At 45.6% G+C, this 20,485-nt stretch overlaps 1 protein-coding gene across 2 annotated transcripts; it reads left to right on the top strand.

Annotated features, from left to right (window-relative positions):
* The first annotated feature begins 621 nt into the window (after positions 1–621).
* LOC115194353 (protein MB21D2) lies at positions 622–20,036 on the top strand. 2 transcript variants are annotated; one of them, XM_029753985.1, is made up of 6 exons: positions 622–782; positions 1,611–1,825; positions 14,529–14,713; positions 14,931–15,125; positions 15,251–15,634; positions 16,299–20,036. In XM_029753985.1, exons 2-6 carry the CDS (start codon positions 1,624–1,626, stop codon positions 16,902–16,904), a joined length of 1,572 nt encoding a protein of 523 aa, XP_029609845.1. In that variant the 5' UTR covers positions 622–782; positions 1,611–1,623; the 3' UTR covers positions 16,905–20,036. The 2 variants fall into 2 exon arrangements, with proteins under 2 accessions (XP_029609845.1, XP_029609844.1); XM_029753984.1 differs by having other exon boundaries at positions 623–831.
* The last annotated feature ends 449 nt before the right edge of the window (positions 20,037–20,485 follow it).

Here is a 20,485-nt window from a genome sequence, read left to right as displayed (position 1 = left end):
GTCAGATATGTTCTGTCCTAGCAAGCTTGGTAGCCTTAACTTAGCATTCAGTCCTTATAAAGTAAAATCTATAATTTGTATGTATTTTTCTGCTTGGCTTTAAAAGTAGCTTCAGAGTAAACATTACTCACTCAGTTCCAAGTTGGATGGTGTTTTCAGGTTTCCGTTGTGCTTCTTTTGCTGGTCATTGGTTTGCTAGAGCATTTGCTGTATTGACATTGGAATTATCATGTAAATTATAGTCCTATTAATTGCAAGCAAATGCTTCATAATCATGTTAACCATGTTCTATTGGGAAATAATAATCTTGATTTTTAATTGCATTAGACTCCAACAGATTTGATAATCATAGCACCATATCAAATCTCTGACCAGAGCTGTGCTGCACTGTCCTTATCTCAAGTGATCCACTTTACAGTAGGCCAGGGTTTCCCAATCCGCCAGCACTACACAGCTGTTTCAAATAACCAACTCATTCATCAAGCTTTGATTATTTGAATCAGCTGTGTAGTGCTAGTGTAAAAAACAAAACGTGCACCCAGGGGGGGCTCAGGACCGAGCATCGGGAAACCCTGCAGTAGGCTACAGAGTGACACAAATGTAATCATAGGCAACAAATCAGTTTTGTAGTTTTGGGGAGATATTACAAACACTACTAATCCCAAGATTCTCAGTGGAGGGCCGTGATTTCCGGGTTCTGTGTTGCTAGGGGGAAGGTGGCGCAGAGGACCTGTTGGAAATGACGGTGGAAGAAATCGGATTTCAATATAAAGTCCATAACAGTAAGCCTGGAAGATAGCAAAGAAACTTCACCAGACCTGCGTGCTAAGGGTGTGTGTGCGCGCGCTTGTTCAAATGTGTATTTATGTATTCAAATAGTGCAACGCTGCGGTGTGTGAAAGAATCGCTGTCTCGCATGCTGCTAGCTCAGCTGTGTTGTTGCACTTATCCCCACCTGTGTGGGTAACACGCCAGCCGGCTAGCTAGCTAGCTAATTTATTATCGAAAATCGACTCCGGTGTCCTCTCCGAATAATCTGAACTAGTTAGGAAGTCTAAACTGTCATCCATATATGGCTGTTGTGTTAAACTAATTTGCAGTTTACTTGCTTTCTAGCTAGCTAAGTAACTGGCTAACGTTACTCATAAATTAGCCAGCTAATTAGCATGCTAGCCAGTTAGCTAACTAGCTAGCTAATTGACCTAGTTTTGAGGACAGCGCCCATGCTTTCACTGCTTGACTACTGTATAAGTGGTGTATCAGATTAATATTCATTTTGATATTCATTTGAGGTCTGCGTTTACTGTGGATTAACAGATCAAAATAATGACACTTAGTCTAACTTGTTAGCTAGCTAAAATAGTTGATATGATTAGCTAATAATCAATGTGTGTGTGTGTGATTCACAACCCTCCAAGTTCCTGGTGTCACGCCCTCAGAATTCCAGTTAGCTAGTAGTCAGTGCTAGGACTGAGAGTGTAATAACAAAGTTACAATTCACTTTGTTTGCCTCTCACACACACTATGCAAACAACTGTTCTCTCCCCTCCATGATAAACATTCCTGACACCCGTCTGCCCCCTCCCTCCCTCCCTCACCCACCTCCATAGGGTGTGACTCACCATGGAGTCCCTGATGAGTGCGGTGGCCCCCCGGACCCCAGCCCTGGTGAAGAAGGCCTCTGAGGTGGACTTCCGGTCGGGGGCCACACTGGAGCAGCTGTCGGCCCAGGTGTCTGAGCTGGTCACCCTGGAGCAGGGGGACTTCGGGGACCAGCTGGCCCTCGAGGTCCACACAGCCAAAGACTTCATCTTCAACATGCTGGGTAAGACTCACCAACAGGCAGGATATTATATATGCTATTACATTTGGGTTAATACATGTTTGATTCACTACTGATATAGCAAGCATTATTAGCAGGGTGGTTCAAACCCTGAATGCTGATTGGCGGACAGCTGTGGTATAGCAGACCGTATACCACGGGTATGACACACTTATTTTTACTGCTCTAATTATGTTGGTAACCAGTTTATAATAGCAATAAGGCACCTCGGGGGTTTGTGTTATATGGCCAATATACCACGGCTAAAGGATGTATCCAGGCACTCCGCTTTGCGTCGTGCATAAGAACATTCCTTATACCTGGTCCATTCATGCCATATACAGTATATAAGACTCATCTTTCTTTGACCGAGGCCTATTGTGTGCTTGATAAAAACATATTGTGAGTAATGTGGTTGTAGATAAGTACAGATAGAGAAGGTGGTGGCTCAGCTGTGTTTATTTTCTGTGTCATGGATCAAGGTCCTAATATGCTTATCAGCCAGGTGAAGTGAGGTTCTTTGTCCAATAGGTGGCACTATTCCCTCTCCCTCTGTTCCTCAAGCTCTTCCCCTGCCTGCTCCTACGCTCTCTCCTTTTCTCTCCTCTCCTCTCTCCCTGCCTTTCCCAGTGCAACTGGAACCAAAGCCCCTTTTGGCCGGGATCCCTCCCTCTTTTGAGCTGCATATCCTCTCCTCTATTTCACTTTCTTGTCTTTTACTATTCCATCCCTCTTTTTCTTTCTCTCTTTCTGTTTTGCTTATCCCGCCCTCCTTATTGTGCCTGTTTGTTGATCATGTGCAGTTTGAGTGGGAAGCACAATACAAACACGCTATCTAGCACTAAGTCCACTCCCCTGTCCATCCCCCTATAGCTGTGAATAGGAGCCACGATTGGCAGTGAGTATTGTTTGCCCTAAAATATCGTAACAGCCCCTTCTTCTAATCCGGTCAAATATTGGATTGGTTTACTGCCAACACTCCTGTATCTCTCTGCCTCTCAGCCTCTGCACTAGATAGCCTAGCGTCCTCTTTTCCGCTCTCTTGCCTCTCTCTCTCTCGCCTCTCTCCCTCTACTCTTTCTCTACTCTCTCTCCTCCCTCTTTCTCTCTTCACTCTCTCAATTTGTACATGCCTGAGAAACCCCCCCAAAACAGTGATCTGTGCCTATTATCATCCTATTAAGCCGGGTGACTGAGAAGCATGTGTAAGGAATGTTAATACAATGTTTGTCATTAACACTGTTTAATTAGTGTTGAATTAAAAACAAGCCTCATGCCTTCCTGTCCTCCCTCATCTGTGAGAAAGGTCGCTCACTCACACACTTAATCCTCTGTCCCAATTGAATGACTCCCCCTGCCCTCACGGTGCACCCCCCCCCCTCTTTTCTTACCTCTCCCCTATTTTTTTATATTAATTAACTTATCCACTTTTTGTCGCTGTCTCCATTGACAGTCAGACTGACTGCTCTTTCATTTCCAACCGTTTGCCATTAAAAAGAATATCCATTTGCACTGTGACAAGGAAAAGAGATGGTGTGCGTGTAGGATTTTAGATTATTTGTAAATGCACGGTGTGTGCATTAGCGAGTAGCACTGTGACACTGTGTTTTGAAGAACCTTTAAGAGGAAGCCCAGGCAGTTGAAAGGAAATATCTCCACAACTACTAGAGCTCTTTATATGGAACATTTGCTGTGGTGTCTGTGTGTGTGCATCTCTATGGCTGTGTTTACACAGGCAGCCCAATCCAGCTCTTATTTTCCGCTGGTAAAACAAATAATATAAATCACATTTTTCTGAGCTGGTCTGATTGGACTAAATACCAATTAGTGACAAGATCAGAATTAGGCTGCCTGTGTAAACGTAGCCTACGTGTCTATCTGTGTGCATGTTAGCCCGCGCGCGTGTGTTTGACTTTCTTTTCTAGTTGGGTCTTTGTAAAAGTTCTCTCTCTAGCCTAGTTTGAGAAGCAGGAGGCTCCCCACCGGGAATTCAGTGCTGACAGAGAGGAAGAAGAGAGGAGGCGATGCATTGCACCACACAGTGAAACAGATCCACAGTTTGACAGATCCAAGGATGGAAAAGCCACTTATTTACCCGGTAGCTCGTCAGTAAACAGTGTTAGGCTAGCCTACAGCATGCCTGTGGAAACATGGATCTAGAATTCCCACAGGACTATATGGGTTGTGGGAATGTAGAATAATGACCAAAGGCTGGTTTTTACTTGGTCTAACGACATGTGGTGTACACCACAAGTCATTGATCTTATTTACAGTTAGATAATATCTTATTATTGTAGAGGTGTAGCTTAAACCCCTTCAGGTTGATGTGAAATCTAATTTGTATAAATAAAAAAATCCCCTTAATCTGTCAGTTTAAGGTAGATGCAGTGCATTCGGAAAGTATTTAGACCCCTTGACTTTTTCCACATTTTGTTAAGTTAGTCTTATTCTAAAATTGATCAAATTAGTTTTTCCTGATCAATCTACACACAATACCCCAAAACGACAAAGCGAAAACCGTTCTTTACAAAAAAAATTGTAAATGTATTAAAAAATAAAAACAGACGTTAATTACATAAGTATTCAGACCCTTTGCTATGAGACTCGAAATTCAGCTCAGGTGCATCCTGTTTCCATTGATCCTTGAGATGTTTCTACAACTTGATTGGAGTCCACCTGTGGTAAATTAAATTGATTTGGAAAGGCACACACCTGTCTATATAAGGTCCCACAGTTGACAGTGCATGTCAGAACAAAAACCAAGCCATGAGGTCGAAGGAATTGTGCCTAGAGCTCCGAGACAGGATTGTGTCAAGGCACAGATCTGGGGAAGGGTACCAAACAATTTCTGCAGCATTGAAGGTCCTCACGAACACAGTGGCCTCCATCATTCTTCAATGGAAGAAGTTTGGAATCGCCAAGAATCTTCCTATAGTTGGCCGCCCGGCCAAACTGAGCAATCGGGGAAGAAGGGAGGTGACCAAGAAGCCTATGGTCCCTCTGACAGAGTTCCTCTGTGGAGATGGGAGAAACTTCCAGAAGGACAACCATCTCTGCAGCACTCCACTAATCAGGCCTTTATGTTAGAGTGGCCAGTCGGAAGCCGCTCCTCAGTAAAAGGCTCATGACCGTCTGCTTGGAGTTTGCCAAAAGGCACCTAAAGGATTCTCAGACCATGAGAAACAAGATTCTCTGGTCTGAAACCATGATTGAACTCTTTGGCCTGAATGCCAACCGTCATGTCTGGAGGAAACCTGGTACCATCCCTACAGTGAAGCCTGGTGGTGGCAATATCATGCTGTGGGGATGTTTTTCAGCAGCAGGGACTGGGAGACTAGTCAGGTTTGAGGGAAAGATGAACAGAGCAAAGTACAGTGAGATCCTTGATGACAACCTGCTCCAGAGCGCTCAGGACCTCAGACTGGGGCGATGGTTCACCAACAGGACAAATTCTTCAGATTCTAAACTTTAAAATGTATGTCAATCAAAATCCATATTTTTTTAATTTTTATGAATAACATTTGACAACAGATTTACTTGGTCAGTGCAGATGCAAAGTTTGGTAACAGAATGATGGTTTGTGCTGTAATTCGTCAGTACCAGACTTTGCATCTACACTGTTCTTCCAGTAAGTTGTCCTTGTGCATAGAGTTTATTGAACTTTTAAATCAATGGATTTTGTTTGGCATACATTTTAAAGTGAAAAATGTGAGTCTCAACGTAATTCCGTTAGAGCGGATTTTCCCTCTAGTAGCGCTTCCTTCACTGGTTTTCAGTGTCATAATCTATTTCATATTGAATAATATTTGACAATGTAACGTTTCACTAAAATCAAGCTAGCTAGATTCATTAAAGGTTTCTAGCATGTTTTTCTGTCAGTACTGCCAACCCAATCACTCAGAATGTGAACTGAATGTTGATGTGTTGTTTTTATGGCTACGGGCTAGGCTGTAGCAGCTACTCTCATTCCGCCTGTGTTCAGGTAATGATCGGTTGTATAATGGTTGTGCTGACTGCTCCCAGCTGGTCTGTATTTTCTAACTTCCTGTTCTCAGGGCGTCGCTCCCACTCGCGTCCTTTTTGACGAATGTCGCTGTAAATGCCTACGGTCCGCTGTAGCTCTGGCAGCCGGCAGAGACACAGCAGCTCCCGCTGGAGCCCTTAAGGTGAAGAAAGAGTTCAGTACCGTCGCTTATATGGGAATGAAAAATTCGGAGCGTGTGTCGCAAGGCTTTTGGTTGAAGTTCTCCCAGAGAATCTGATGGTCGGTTAGGCCTCGTTTTGACATGAGCAAATCACTACAGAGCGTGGGAGTGTTCCCGAAGAGGATTGTTGGTCCCACTTGGGGACACGGCTCACCTCGGTATGGAGTGCAGTTCACTATGCATGTATCATCTCATCAGCTGGTGACTTTTTTTTGCTGTGATCGGTAAATTTGCTCCTGCATGGCCTCTAGGCAGGCTACACAGTAATGTCATTGCTTTAATTCAACCGGCGCGCCCTCCATTCAGATAGGATTTCTGGGCCTTGTTAACTGTCAAGAGCAGACCCATCCCTGATCCAAGTGGTTGCCTAGTCAGGCCTAGGCTAGATGCCGTTTCAATGAAACATGCATTCAAAACGCAGATCTTTTGAGCGTTTATTTGGAAGACGTATTCACTGTAGTTTACACTATAGACTAGTGTTGTACTCACTCGAAAGCGACAATACCATTCTTCGTTGCGTAGTCTTTTTGGGGAGATTTTCGAACTGCGTGCGCTTACTGTGAACGCACCTGTCATTTCATAATCTAACGTTTTTTTTCTTTCTTGCACTGTGATATGTAAATTTAGCCTGTATGTATATGCTCTGTTTTAAAAAGATACGGAACTATGCATTGCGCAGGTAATAAATTCAATGCAGTATTAACCTTGTATTTAGCTAATGTATGATGGGTTACTATGCATAAGCTTCTAACTCATCTAGTCTATGTCTTACTGTTCTCTGACGTGTTAAGAATATACACCACTGCTCTCCTCTTGTGCAGTCCCAGGGAAAGCTGGACTAGAATAGCTTGGACATTTATTTTGATTTTTTTACTAATATACTGTTCGAAGAGCGACGCAAGCGTGCTCTTCTTTTAGCTGAATGTAAAATACTTGTGCAGTTTGAAAGCGAGAATGAGCGACGCGTACAGCAGTTATTTATTCAGACCCATAAACATTAAGCTCTCGTGAAGAGAAGGCTCTTCTGATCTTATTCTAGTCTTGTGTTATGAGAGTCAACCTATTAATGATTTAAATGGGCCCTATAATTTAATACCAGTTGAAATTGACTAGCCTGTAATTGTAACTTTGTAGGCTGCATGTCCTGCACAAATCAATGAACTATCACTGTTGTGCGTTTTCTCCCAGCTTCCTGGTTTGACAGTGGTGTGTAATTCCACTCCATATAATACAATATACTACAGTACAATCCATACTACAGTACAATCCATACTACAGTACAATCCATACCAAAAAACTAGTTTTTTTTACATTTCTTTAAACTAGAGCTTGTTTAATTTATTTACCCAAGAGTGCATCCATCTATGGGCTGTTATGTTTTTCTGTTGTGCATAATGTACATGGGACTGGTCTAAATTGCTAGTTGGACCATGGGGTGGGGGCATTCTGATGAGTTGGGTCTGGGGGGGGAGCCGAGACCGAATGTAATTGATTTAAAACTAACCTTTATCACTCACTGTCATAGCAGCTCCGCAACCACCATCGTTGATGGTCCCGTGTGGCTCAGTTGGTAGAGCATGGTGTTTGCAACACCAGGGTTGTGGGTTCGATTCCCACGGGGGACCAGTACGGGAAAAAAATAATGTATGAAATGTATGCATTCACTACTGTAAGTTGCTCTGGATAAGAGCATCTGCTAAATGACTCCTGCGATCGCTAACGCACGCCAAGTCTCACTCCTACGAACTGCTCTGTGTGTGTGTGCAGCGACCCTATCCATATGACCCCGCCCCTCTGGTGTAGGGTCGTATGGCCAGCAGGAAGGTTACGGCTCATTAACTGAAGACTAACTGATAATTAACCATGCGAGTGCCATCATATGGTTGAACTGCTACAGCCAAATGTACATTACCCTCTCCCTCTGGGCTCTCTCTCTCTCTGGTCTTTCTCTCTCCCTCCATTTAGTGAATCACTTTTAATGTACATTACATGAAAAGCAATTTGACATTTACCACGTGTGAAAACCCAAAGGGACATATTGTGTTCAGATTTGTAATTATCCAATCTGATGTCACAGATCGCTCTATTAAACTCTGCACTCTATGGATCACACACACCTTTCAATACCCTTGGTTATGCTGCCCAGTGTTAGATAGCCTTTGACCCTCTTCAGCTTCAAGAGGGTTTCTCGTCGCGCTAACAATCCCAGACATTACACCCAATCGGATAAAATGGGAACAAATTCTCCCTCTGTTTTATTTAAAGAATGAGCGTGGCCTGTTTTTTTAAAAGCTTGATGTGAATTCATAAACACGGGAGTCGGCAGGGAGCAACACACAGCAGAACCCACCGATGACCGACACAGCTACATGTGTGTTAATCCATCTGTTTGAAAGCACATTCTCTTTAGATGGCTGATAATGCCTTTCTGGTGCTAATCGTTGGCTCTTTAAAAGAGCAAACGAGTGTAAAGCAGAGAGAAAGTGCTCCATGGTAATTGAATTGGTGAAACACTCTCTGTTGGAAGGATCTGTGTTGTACGATTTATTGGCTGGTTTGGCCTGGCTTTTTACATTTTTTTATTTATTTTTATAGCTAAGGCCTATTGTCTGGCATCCCAACTTTTCCATTGGGTGTCGATGTATTTACACAGCTACTCTTACCCTTTGTCTTTTGCTCTACATCCCCCACCCCTCTTTTGCTCTACATCCTCCACCCCTCTTTTGCTCTACATCCCCCACCCCTCTTTTGCTCTACATCCCCCACCCCTCTTTTGCTCTACATCCTCCACCCCTCTTTTGCTCTACATCCCCCACCCCTCTTTTGCTCTACATCCTCCACCCCTCTTTTGCTCTACATCCCCCACCCCTCTCTTGCTCTACATCCCCCACCCCTCTCTTGCTCTACATCCCCCACCCCCCTCTTTTGCTCTACATCCCCCACCCCCCTCTTTTGCTCTACATCCCCCACCCCCCTCTTTTGCTCTACATCCCCCACCCCTCTCTTTTGCTCTACATCCCCCACCCCCCTCTTTTGCGCTACATCCCCCACCCCTCTCTTTTGCTCTACATCCCCCACCCCTCTCTTTTGCGCTACATCCCCCACCCCTCTCTTTTGCTCTACATCCCCCACCCCTCTCTTTTGCTCTACATCCCCCACCCCTCTCTTTTGCTCTACATCCCCCACCCCTCTCTTTTGCTCTACATCCCCCACCCCTCTCTTTCGCTCTACATCCCCCACCCCTCTCTTTTGCTCTACATCCTCCACCCCTCTCTTTTGCTCTACATCCCCCACCCCTCTCTTTTGCTCTACATCCCCCACCCCTCTCTTTTGCTCTACATCCCCCACCCCTCTCTTTTGCTCTACATCCCCCACCCCTCTCTTTTGCTCTACATCCCCCACCCCTCTCTTTTGCTCTACATCCCCCACCCCTCTCTTTTGCTCTACATCCCCCACCCCTCTCTTTTGCTCTACATCCCCCACCCCTCTTTTGCTCTACATCCCCCACCCCTCTTTTGCTCTACATCCTCCACCCCTCTCTTTTGCTCTACATCCCCCACCCCTCTCTTTTGCTCTACATCCTCCACCCCTCTCTTTTGCTCTACATCCCCCACCCCTCTCTTTTGCTCTACATCCCCCACCCCTCTCTTTTGCTCTACATCCCCCACCACTCTAACCTTTTCATTTATTGGTCGTTTTTTGGCCCTGTATCTCTTTGTGTAGTACTGGAATTGCTCTATCCTTTTAACCTTTTTAAAGCTCTCTTTTCCATCTATCCTCTCAACGTATATGGAGGAATCCAATTTCCCCCGGAATTACATTACTATGTTTATACTGTAGCACCATATAGGCTACGCTACTGTGAATCTGAACATGGCAACAGACTTTGAATGGTGATTCAAAGGTTTTCATCACTCTCTGCACTGTCCGTTATGGGGAGTTTGTCAGTGTGACATGTTGTGTGTGAGACAGCAATCTTGGGCAGTTCGCCAGTGCTAATCGTCACAGTTCCCAGAGTGGCTCTATGGAAATGACATCCGCTATGATTGACCTCCCAGTTAGCTGCTGTGTGTGTGTGTGACCTCCCGGTTAGCTGCTGTGTGTGTGTGTGTGTGTGACCTCCCGGTTAGCTGCTGTGTGTGTGTGTGACCTCCCGGTTAGCTGCTGTGTGTGTGTGTGACCTCCCGGTTAGCTGCTGTGTGTGTGTGTGTGTGACCTCCCGGTTAGCTGCTGTGTGTGTGTGTGTGACCTCCCGGTTAGCTGCTCTGTGTGTGTGTGTGACCTCCCGGTTAGCTGCTCTGTGTGTGTGTGTGTGTGTGACCTCCCGGTTAGCTGCTCTGTGTGTGTGTGTGTGTGACCTCCCGGTTAGCTGCTCTGTGTGTGTGTGTGTGACCTCCCGGTTAGCTGCTGTGTGTGTGTGTGTGTGTGACCTCCCGGTTAGCTGCTGTGTGTGACCTCCCGGTTAGCTGCTGTGTGTGACCTCCCGGTTAGCTGCTGTGTGTGACCTCCCGGTTAGCTGCTGTGTGTGTGACCTCCCGGTGAGCTGCTGTGTGTGTGTGTGACCTCCCGGTTAGCTGCTGTGTGTGTGTGTGTGTGTGACCTCCCGGTTAGCTGCTGTGTGTGACCTCCCGGTTAGCTGCTGTGTGTGACCTCCCGGTTAGCTGCTGTGTGTGACCTCCCGGTTAGCTGCTGTGTGTGTGACCTCCCGGTGAGCTGCTGTGTGTGTGTGTGATCTCCCGGTGAGCTGCTGTGTGTGTGTGTGACCTCCCGGTGAGCTGCTGTGTGTGTGTGTGACCTCCCGGTTAGCTGCTGTGTGTGTGACACTGGGGCTGTTTTAAATGACAAATGGATTAATTCATTTTAGTACTCCTCAAACACAGAGGGGATTTTTAGTTTTGAAAACTAGGCTAGTGTGGTCCTTACTGTAGAGTTTCTCATCCAAGCTACAAAGCTTTTTTGGACCTCGCCTAAATGATGTAAACTAAACTGTTGGCCACAACCTTTGTGTAGACTTGTGTTTCTATGTACGTCATGGTTTGCCTGTATTTCTGTATGCGCAAAGGAGACAGTAAGTGGCCCATGGGATTGGGATTAGAATGTAGATTGTGTTCTCTGGAACAGCCTCATCTCCTCTAGGTCAAACAGACCAGGGCCTCATTAGTGGAGAGAGAGATTCTGCCTCCCTCTCTTCTGCCTCCTTCCCCATCATTCTCTCTCTTATTCTCTTTCGCGCTTTCTCTCTTTCGTTCCTTCCCCATCGCTCTCTTTTTCCCCTCTCTTCTCTGAGCACCACACTAGCTACTGGAGAGATGAGACAAAGATCTCTGCTCCCCATTTGACCCAATTGATCAACTGTAGAGAAAACAAATCAGAGGGAGTTCCTGCTTGCCAACTCTGCCCTTTGCCTGTCTGTGAGATATTTTCTCCACCTCAGCTCTACTTGGCTTCTCAATTTTTGTTTTTTGGGGGGGGACTGATAGAGAAATCAAATCTATCTGATTATTGCTTGGTGCTCTGTGCATTCTTTCTTCCCCTCTCTCTTTCTCTGCGCTCATTATGTCCTTTTCTGTCAGTAATACACACTGTGTAGAAAGAACAGCCTGGACTCAGAGCTACCATAGCTGAGAACACAGCTAAGTACTTGATTGGCTGCAGTGTTCTTCATAAACTCTTTAGAGTTTTTGGTTGTTTTGCAATTTTATGGAGTTACAGTTCATATAAGGAAATCAGTCAATTAAAATGAATTAATTAGGCCCTAATCTATGGATTTCACATGACTGGGCAGGGGCGAGCCATGGGTGTGCCTGGGATGACAGGCCCATCCACTACTTTTCTCAGTATAGCAGACTTTGTCCTGTAAAATGCAAGATTAACTTCAAGGAACAACATTAGGGAATGTAGTTGGCTACATACATTCTATGATAAACATTAGAAATAGGATGGCCATGCATTGTTTTTTGTCCCCTAAAAAACGTGCTTTTTCATCATCTTATTTACTTGTGTGGCTGCTTGCCAAATGATAGCGTGGCACTTCTGTTGTCATTTGATGAAATAATGTATAGCTTAATTTTTCTTTCCTATTCTCCCACTCCTTTTCCCCTCTGTCTAAGCAGACAGTCAGTCTGTCTGCATTCAGTAAAGACTCCCTCTAGGAGGGGAACGCCAGGGTTGGTTGAGGACGACCAGCTAATGCGGAGAATAACATAAAATGGTTTTATTTTTTAAATTTAACTAGGCAAGTCCGTTAAGAACAAATTCTTATTTACAATGACGGACTACCGGGGAACAGCGGGTTAACTGCCTTGTTCAGAGGCAGAACGACCGCTCGGGGATTCTATCCAGCAACCTTTCGGTTACTGGCCCAACATTCTAACCACTAGGCTACCAGCCGCAGTCACGAAGGGAGCTGTGTGGACCTCATATGACCCAGCAACTATTTTCAGTCTTATGTAGCAACATTCCATTTTATTTTAATTTTACATTGGATAAAAGTACAGACTCGGCAACAAAATGGTATGTCATACACTGCTGTTGAGGAACAAAGGGAAAGTAATTCTGCTTTGAAAGTTGATAAACTTGTAACCCCACTTTTGAGAAATGGCCCTTGAAAAAGTTTTGGTTCAGTTTTTACACCTCTTTGTTCACACCCATTCAGCAGGATTCTCACCCTAGTAAGCTTTAGCCCCCCCCCCCCCCCCCCCCCCCCCCTCCGTCTCTTTAAGGATTCACATGTGAGGCCATGTGCTAAACAGAGTAAGTTAGTGTAGTAAACAACCAAAGATTTCAAGACTAAAAGTGGCCAGTAGTAGTAAAAATACACTTTCTTGGCATATATCGTAATCGACATTGGTGCAGGTCATGTTCTTCACATTACTGTCTCTGGTCAAATCTAAGTTTGTCACATGCACAGGATAGACTGTGTGAAAGGTACAGTGAAATGGTTACAAGTTGTTACATTTTTGATATGACTAGCTATGCCAATCGTAATCACCCCCTGGCTAACTTGATGGGTCATGTAATCATCTGGCAAAGTGGATTTTTTGTTGTTGTTGTTTAGACATGCAAGTTAACTAGCTAGCTAAACAATAATCCCAGCTCATACGTTACTAGCAATACAAACTGATTGTCATAGCTAGCCACCATTCATGAAATGCTGTAGTATGAATCTGCAGGTAGCTAAAGCTAACCAACTAGGTTCAATGTTAGCTAGCTAGCTAATTAGCAATGCAAATGTTACCTAGCTATCTTAACAATGAACCATAACCGTTTATTCCTCATCACTGTCATCAGAAGACTCCACAATGTCTGGTTCAATGAAAAATGTTCTTACCTAAATCAGGGATTTCCTTATCGTCTGATTCATTTTCAGAGACATGGCAGAATCGTCCTCCAGAAAGTAGCCCATTACAACTTTTTCCCACTGATCTTTGTCGATAGTGCTTGGTAAATTCAGGGCAGCAATGTTGTTGAGAGCAGTAGCAACACTTTTGCAGTTGTCGATATCTTTCCAAAAAGCCACGGTAGCAAGGATTATGTACACCTACTGAGCAGCTCATGTTATGGACAGAGGCATGCTACATGACAGACCAATCTGAACTCATCTCTCGGCATGTCCAGCCCATCCATTATCTCAGCCAATCATGGCTAGCGTGAAGGTTCCTTCCTTTTTCCGCGGCTAAATCAACTAGGCTTGTAATTTGACAATTGTATTCACAGACGGCTTACACGTTTAAGGCTCAAGAAAGTTTACATGTTTCAGAAGGCATTTCTGGCCAAAAACGCATTTTGATAAAAAAATACATGCTTACGTTCAATGCCTCTCCTGTGAAGTAGTGACGTGCGACAGACTCCTAGTTTCCTGAAATGAGTCAAATGTACTTGTTTCATAGTGTAGGCGTTTACCCCACTCATGTTCACCCTTGTACATACTTTTGTATATATAGTGTATGTGGACACCCCTTCAAATGAGTGGCTTTGGCTATTTCAGCCACACCTGTTGCTGGCAGGTGTATAAAATTGGGCACACAGCCATGCAATATCCATAGACAAACATTGACAGTAGAATGGCCTTACTGAAGAGCTCTGGCACCGTCATAGGATGCCACCTTTCCAACAAGTCAGTTCATCAAATTTCTGCCCTGCTAGAGCTGCCCCGGGCAACTGTAGGAGCTGTTACTGTGAAGTGGAAACATTTAGGAGCAACAACGGCTCAGTGCTGTTATTAAAGCACATGAAAGTTTACATGTTCCAGAAGGCATTTCTTCCAAAAAATACGCATTTGGATAATTATTTTTTTTTCACGTTCAAGTGGCTCTCCTGTGAAGTAGTGACGTGCGACATCCTGAAATGGGTCACATACTTTTGTCAATATCACTACTGCGCTTTTTCATGAATACTTCATGAATGTATGCATTGCATTCGCTTCTGACCAAGAAGAACTGCTGAAGTGTCTGCTTTTAGAATTTCATATTATGCTCATTCTTTGTTTTTTCTTCCTCCAGGCCTAGTACAGAAGGTGGACCAGCGTCTCCCGGTGGCCAATGAGTACCTGCTCCTGTCTGGGGGTGCCAGGGAGGGGGTCCTGGACCTCAACCCAGAGGAGCTGGGGGACTACGCCAAGGGGGCCGACTTCGACCTGGACTTCACCCTCCTGGTGCCCGCCCTCAAGCTCCATGATCGCAACCAGGTTGGTGCAATATGGATGGAATGGGAAACGTTTCATTTGTTTTGTATGCATCTTATTGATATTAAGTTGTGTTTTGTGACGATGTATGTGACGTTTCTACTGTGCCCTTTTTAAACTTTTATCTATGTTGTGTCATATGAAGTTTGATGCAAAACAAATACTAGTATTGTCTCAGGAAAAAGTATAATGAAGTATTGTTTCTTCTAATGTCAACCAGCCGGTCACCCTGGACATGCGCCAGTCGGCCCCCTGCCACTCCTGGCTCTCCCTGCGGCTCTGCGACCCCAACACCCAGGCAAGATGGAGGATCTGCTGCCAGGAGGAGACAGACTTACCCCCCGACGATGATGATGAGGAAGAGAAAAGGGAAATGGGTCACACAGCCTCTGGTGCCGTCCCCCCCTCCCTCTACGTAATGCGTTTTCTAATGTTCTCCTTCTCTTTTAGTGCTTATAGTTTTGTATTTTACTGTGTTGTATTTTACTGTAAGGTGTGTTGCATTGGTTTTAATGAAGTTCAATTTGTATTTGATTCCAGTCGCCCCACCAGTCTCTTGATGGCTGCTACTTGTCCCCGGCACTGGTGGCTGACTGGTTCTGGGGAGTGGTGGGTGAGGCGGTGGACGAGCTGAGGCGTTCCCCCAAGAGGGGCATCCCCGTCCCGGAGAGGCTGGAACGCAACGGGCCCCTGACCACCCTCATCCTCCAGGCGGGCTCCAGCCGGGTGCTCTATGACCTGCTCCCAGTAGTGTCCTTCCGGGGCTGGCCCGCCGTGGCCCAGGGCTGGCTGACGGCCAACCACTTCTGGGACGGGAAGATCACGGAGGAGGAGGCCATCTCTGGGTTCTACCTGCTGCCCTGCCCGGCTCCGCTGGGGGGGAGGCCCGACCGGGAGTGGAGGCTGGCCTTCTCACGCAGCGAGGTGGGTAGCTAGCTGCACGTTGTAGTTGGCTAGTTAGCCATCGGGTAGCTGCTTCTTTTGAATAGCTATATAGTTAGTTAGATTGGGCATGGGATTTCTGCTGGACAACAATGGCTAGCTAGCCTAATTTGTTCAACTGAAACTCAGTGGTATGTAATTGCCACAAGCAGCCAAATGAATTGCAGGTAAACTCGATGCACCCAGAGTATCTGCGCTTGTGCATGGGTGTGCTTCATGCTGCTACAACATGATAGCTGCGGGACCAAAACAGCATAAAAGTTTTAGCCATCTGTGTCATACTCTTAGTTGTTGCCGAAGTCTGTCCTATTCTGGTGTTTACTTTGTGCACCACTGACTTTAGCGTAAATAAAACTGAGCGGAAGTACAAGTTCACTTACTGTTGAAACGTGACACTTAAAGGTGGAACATTTTGAAGTTTTAAATATGAAAGTAGTAAGGTTCTTAACTGTCTTGAAGAACCATTGAAAATGGCTAGGTATAACATCCAGGCTGTGTCTCTGGTGCATGCATATGTACTTTCTGTCAGTACTGTTTGCATCTTGCTGGTGGCAAATCTAATTACCCCTGGTTGGATTAATAAAGTGTATTTGATTCAATTCAGTCAGACCTGACTGCCATTGTCTCCTGTCATGTCTGTCTCCAGGTGCAGCTGAAGAAGTGCATCCCGTTCCCCATGGCCCAGGCCTTCCAGGCTGCCAAGGCTGTCCTCTCCCGCCTCCTGGCTCGCCCCCGCACTGGCCTCAGCCCCTACCACCTCCGCACCCTCCTCTTCTGGGCCTGCGACCGCCTACCGCCCGCCTACCTCTCCTCGCCCGACCCAGAAACCCCCGCCCGCCTCCTCCTGGGCCTCCTGGATGATTTGGCCCACTGCATCCTGGGTAAGAACTGTCCCAACTACTTTCTGCCCCAGTGCAACATGCTGGAGCACCTGTCGGACAGCCAAGCCCTGCTGGTGGCCCGGAAGCTGGCCCATGTCCGATCTGACCCGACCGAGCACCTCCGGGCGGCCCTGGACCAGGCCAGACAGGCGAGCCAGCTGAAGAGGGAAGCGGCGAGCGCTACCAACGGGCACGGAGGGTCGCCCAGGCAAGGTTACCCGGCCAGCGGCATCATCTCGCCCTCGGATGACAAGCTGGCTGCCAGGCTGCAGCAGCTGGTGACAGAGAACCCCGGGAAGTCGATTTCTGTTTTTCTCAACCCCGATGATGTCACAAGGCCGCACTTCCGCATTGATGACAAGTTCTACTGACCTGAGAGTAATGGTGTGATATCGACACACACTCTCTTCAAAACACATGTAAAACGGCGAGTCAACTAGGATGGCTCGAGAGTCAACACTACAGAGCCTCACTGCTCTCCTATCCCGCCCCCTCCTGGAGGCTAACGACAATGATGCTACGCTAACAACGCTGCTGAACTATGACACTACCAAAAACACCTTTGCACACTCCCAGGAGCAGGAGGCTGACCCTAGAGAGCCTTAGGCTAGATAAACCAACACTCTTCTATCCATTTAGTAGTGAGTGATGTCATAAAGAGTCCTCACCACAGGAAAAAGGCTCATTGAGTTACCACGGAGACCGCTGCTCTTTTATGAGCTTACCGTAACGATATGTTTTTTTTTAGAATAAAGAACCGCTTTAGAATGAAGTCTGCTGCTGCTCCCATTCAATGGCATGGCGTACCCAAAGGGTTTCTCCTCTCTCCACACCAACGAGAAATACTGTATTTGCCCCTTTTTTTCCCCCCCTGCCCAATCAAAGTGGGTGATAGTACCAGGATTCTCCATTTTATATTCAACTATGATGTAACTGAATGTAATTTGGTGTGGGGCAATGTCTTTGAACAAATAGTATTTTCTTTTTATCCCTTTTTCTGTTTGCTCTCTGCCCCTTTCTCGTTCTCATACTTCCTTTCTCTCTCTCTCTCTCTCAGGTATTTTTAACGTTGTTTATTGTTTTTCTATGTGACTCCTGACTCCCTCTGGGAGGGCTATGGTTCCCCTCCATCTATCTTGAATGGTATAACCCAGGGTTGTCCTTCCATTTCAACACTTACTATGTGACGTAACGCACCAAAGAGCCACCGGATGGGTGTTTCGAGGGGCCTTTGCTTCTTCAATCTACCACCCCATAAGAAAGGTATCTACTCACTGACCCAGAGTCAGTCTGTACTCTTAAAGGAAAGATTCACCCATTTTGAATGCTATATTATTTTTGTTCATCTCTGAGCGACGTTATATCTATTCCCGGGGTAATTTCATGTTTATCTGGACTATTGCCGTTCAAGCAGGCCGAAATAAAGCTGCTCTTTCTACACTGGAAGTTAATTTGAATACGACTTTTAGATCGCGGAAACGTCTATCATACATGTCAGATTTCAATACTGGCTTGATGTCATGTCGCGGGAGGTTATTTTCTCTCAAATTAGCCAATGATCATATTTTTGCAATATTCCTACCTCGAAATTTCATATGAGGGTCCACCACATTTCTCCTATTTGTCTGCCTCTTCAGTCCAGGGTGCATTGTATGGTGCCGTTGCATGGCCGTTGTGAATGTCAGACTCCACTCTGCGAGGTACATCGAACTGCAGGTTGAACATGGTGAGCTTGTAGACTCCTAAATTCATAGTGCAGTTTAGGTGATTTTCTTTACAGCCAACTCGCAACTTCACATGCTGATATTGTCTTTGGTGTTATTGTGTCTAGCTACGCTTGCTAGCCAGCCAGCCCATAGAGGGAGCATTGCATTGTGGGTTTGGTAGTCGATCTGAGCTGCAACAGATTTCCACATGTTGCTACCAACCTTATTATAACGACAAAATGCAACATTTGTTCACCAGAATTATTGATCTCACATAGTGTTATTTAACACTGTAAATTATACCAATTAGTGGTTTTGGGTGGATTTTGTCTTTAACGCTCATATTACCCACCTTTTACCTTCCTGACCAACATGCCGATCAGCAGTCACCTCATCAATTTGCCTCGATTCAGAGGGTTGGGTTAAATGCAGAAGACCCATTTTCAGTTGAAGGCGTTCAGTTGTAAAACTGACTAGGTCTCCCCCTTTCCCTTTATCCCATGAAAGCTTGAAGCAGCAGTTTATCATCAAATAAGGGTAATATCATAGGGGCTATAAACTTTAATTCAGTTTTTTTCTTACAGTCCCTTTGAAAATGTGTACCATGGTACAGTTTACATTGGGGCTCTAATGGTGGGATGTGGTCATTAAATGTTGTATGATATTAACAGACTACCTATATGGAGACCGTTTGGTGCGGAAAGGAGGAGCGGTACGGTAGGGTTAGCTGCTGAAACGGTTGGCACACTGCTTGATTGTATTCTGATCTCCATGTTACGAAATGAAAGCACTGCCATGGCTTGGCCAGGCTACATCATGTCATCTGTCTGAGGCTTGTGTAAGGGCTATTTTCTTTCTTCCACTTTTGTGTGTGTGTGTGTGTGTATGAAGATGGGTGAGGTTTTCATGGTTTGTGGTTGAAACTCAGAGGAAAAGCTTTTTGTCTCGTCTCAGATTTTAATTGGAGGAAACTTGACTGGTTTTGTAATGGTCCCTCTCTCGCTCTTCTCCTTGGTTTGCCTGTTTTAATAAGCTGTGTGTGTGTGTGTGTGTGTGTGTGATCGGACCACTGATCAAGCTCTTTAAATGTGCTGATGTAGAGAGTTAGAGATCCAGAGAGATGGAACAGGAACAAATGCATAGCAGGACACAAACAAAAACCCAATGTGCTATCCTCCTTTCTACATCCCCTTGTGCCCTCCTCTCTCTCTGTGTGAGAGTCTTGGGGGCCTTATCTTGTCCACCCAGATGTGTTAGCAGAGGGATGGGTGGGGAGACGGGCCAGCCTCTGGCCCTTTGTACAGATTAGTGGTAAAGGATGGGGCTACAGGGAACTGGGACAGCTGCTTGTCTCTCTCTCGTTATATATCTGCGTCTCTCTTCTCACTTGTTTTCCTCTCATATCCTCCTATCCAATGAGTGGAAGTCACATCTCCTGAATACAAACAGTATCAACACCAGTCTATGATCAGGTTGGCTCTAATCGGCATTAGCTTAGACCGAGGGTGTGTCCAAAATGGCACCCGATTCCCTATATAGTGCACTACTGCCCCATGGTCCCAGGTCAAAAGTAGTGCACTGTATAGGGAATAGGGTGCCATTTAAGACGCAGAGTATCAGAGGTGCTTGTTGAATATCATTAGTGGAATGTCATGGTGGACATCACTCAAGCATCATCAGAACACTAAATCAAATGACATTTGATTTGTCACATGCGCCGAGTTCAACAGGTGTAACCTTACAACAAAGCAGTTTTAAGAAAAATAAGTCTTAGGTAAAAAATCGATAAGTAAGAAATAAAATGAACAAATAATTAAAGAGCAGCAGTAATATAACAGTAGCGAGGCTATATACAGGGGGTACCGGTACAGACTCAATGTGCGGGGGCACCGGTTAGTCGAGGTAATATGTATGTAGGTAGTTAGTGACTATGCATAGATAATAACCAGAGAGTAGCAGCAGTGTAAAACAGGGTGGAGGGACAATGCAAATAGTCTGGGTAGCCATTTGATTAGCTGTTCAGGGGGTAGAAGCTGTTAAGTCTTTTGGACCTAGACTTGGTGCCCCCGTACCGCTTGCCGTGCGGTAGCAGAGAGAACAGTAAATTTTTAGGGCCTTTGACACACCGCCTGGTATAGGTCCTGGATGGCAGGAAGCTTGGCCCCAGTGATATACTGGGCCGTACGCACTACCCTCTAGTGCCTTGCGATCGGAGGCCGAGCAGTTGCCATACCAGGCAGTGATGC

Source organism: Salmo trutta, chromosome 5 (genome assembly GCF_901001165.1).
Source record: "Salmo trutta chromosome 5, fSalTru1.1, whole genome shotgun sequence".
Lineage (NCBI taxonomy): Eukaryota > Metazoa > Chordata > Actinopteri > Salmoniformes > Salmonidae > Salmo > Salmo trutta.
The sequence above is the reverse complement of the archived record's forward strand: the minus strand, read 5'-3'. Positions and strand labels throughout refer to the sequence as shown.

Coding starts and splice junctions, on each gene's coding strand:
- LOC115194353 (XM_029753985.1), top strand. CDS start 1,624: ATGGAGTCCCTGATGAGTGCGGTGGCCCCCCGGACCCCAGCCCTGGTG. Junction 14,714..14,930: donor AGCTCCATGATCGCAACCAG/GTTGGTGCAATA, acceptor AATGTCAACCAG/CCGGTCACCCTGGACATGCG. Junction 15,635..16,298: donor TGGCCTTCTCACGCAGCGAG/GTGGGTAGCTAG, acceptor GTCTGTCTCCAG/GTGCAGCTGAAGAAGTGCAT.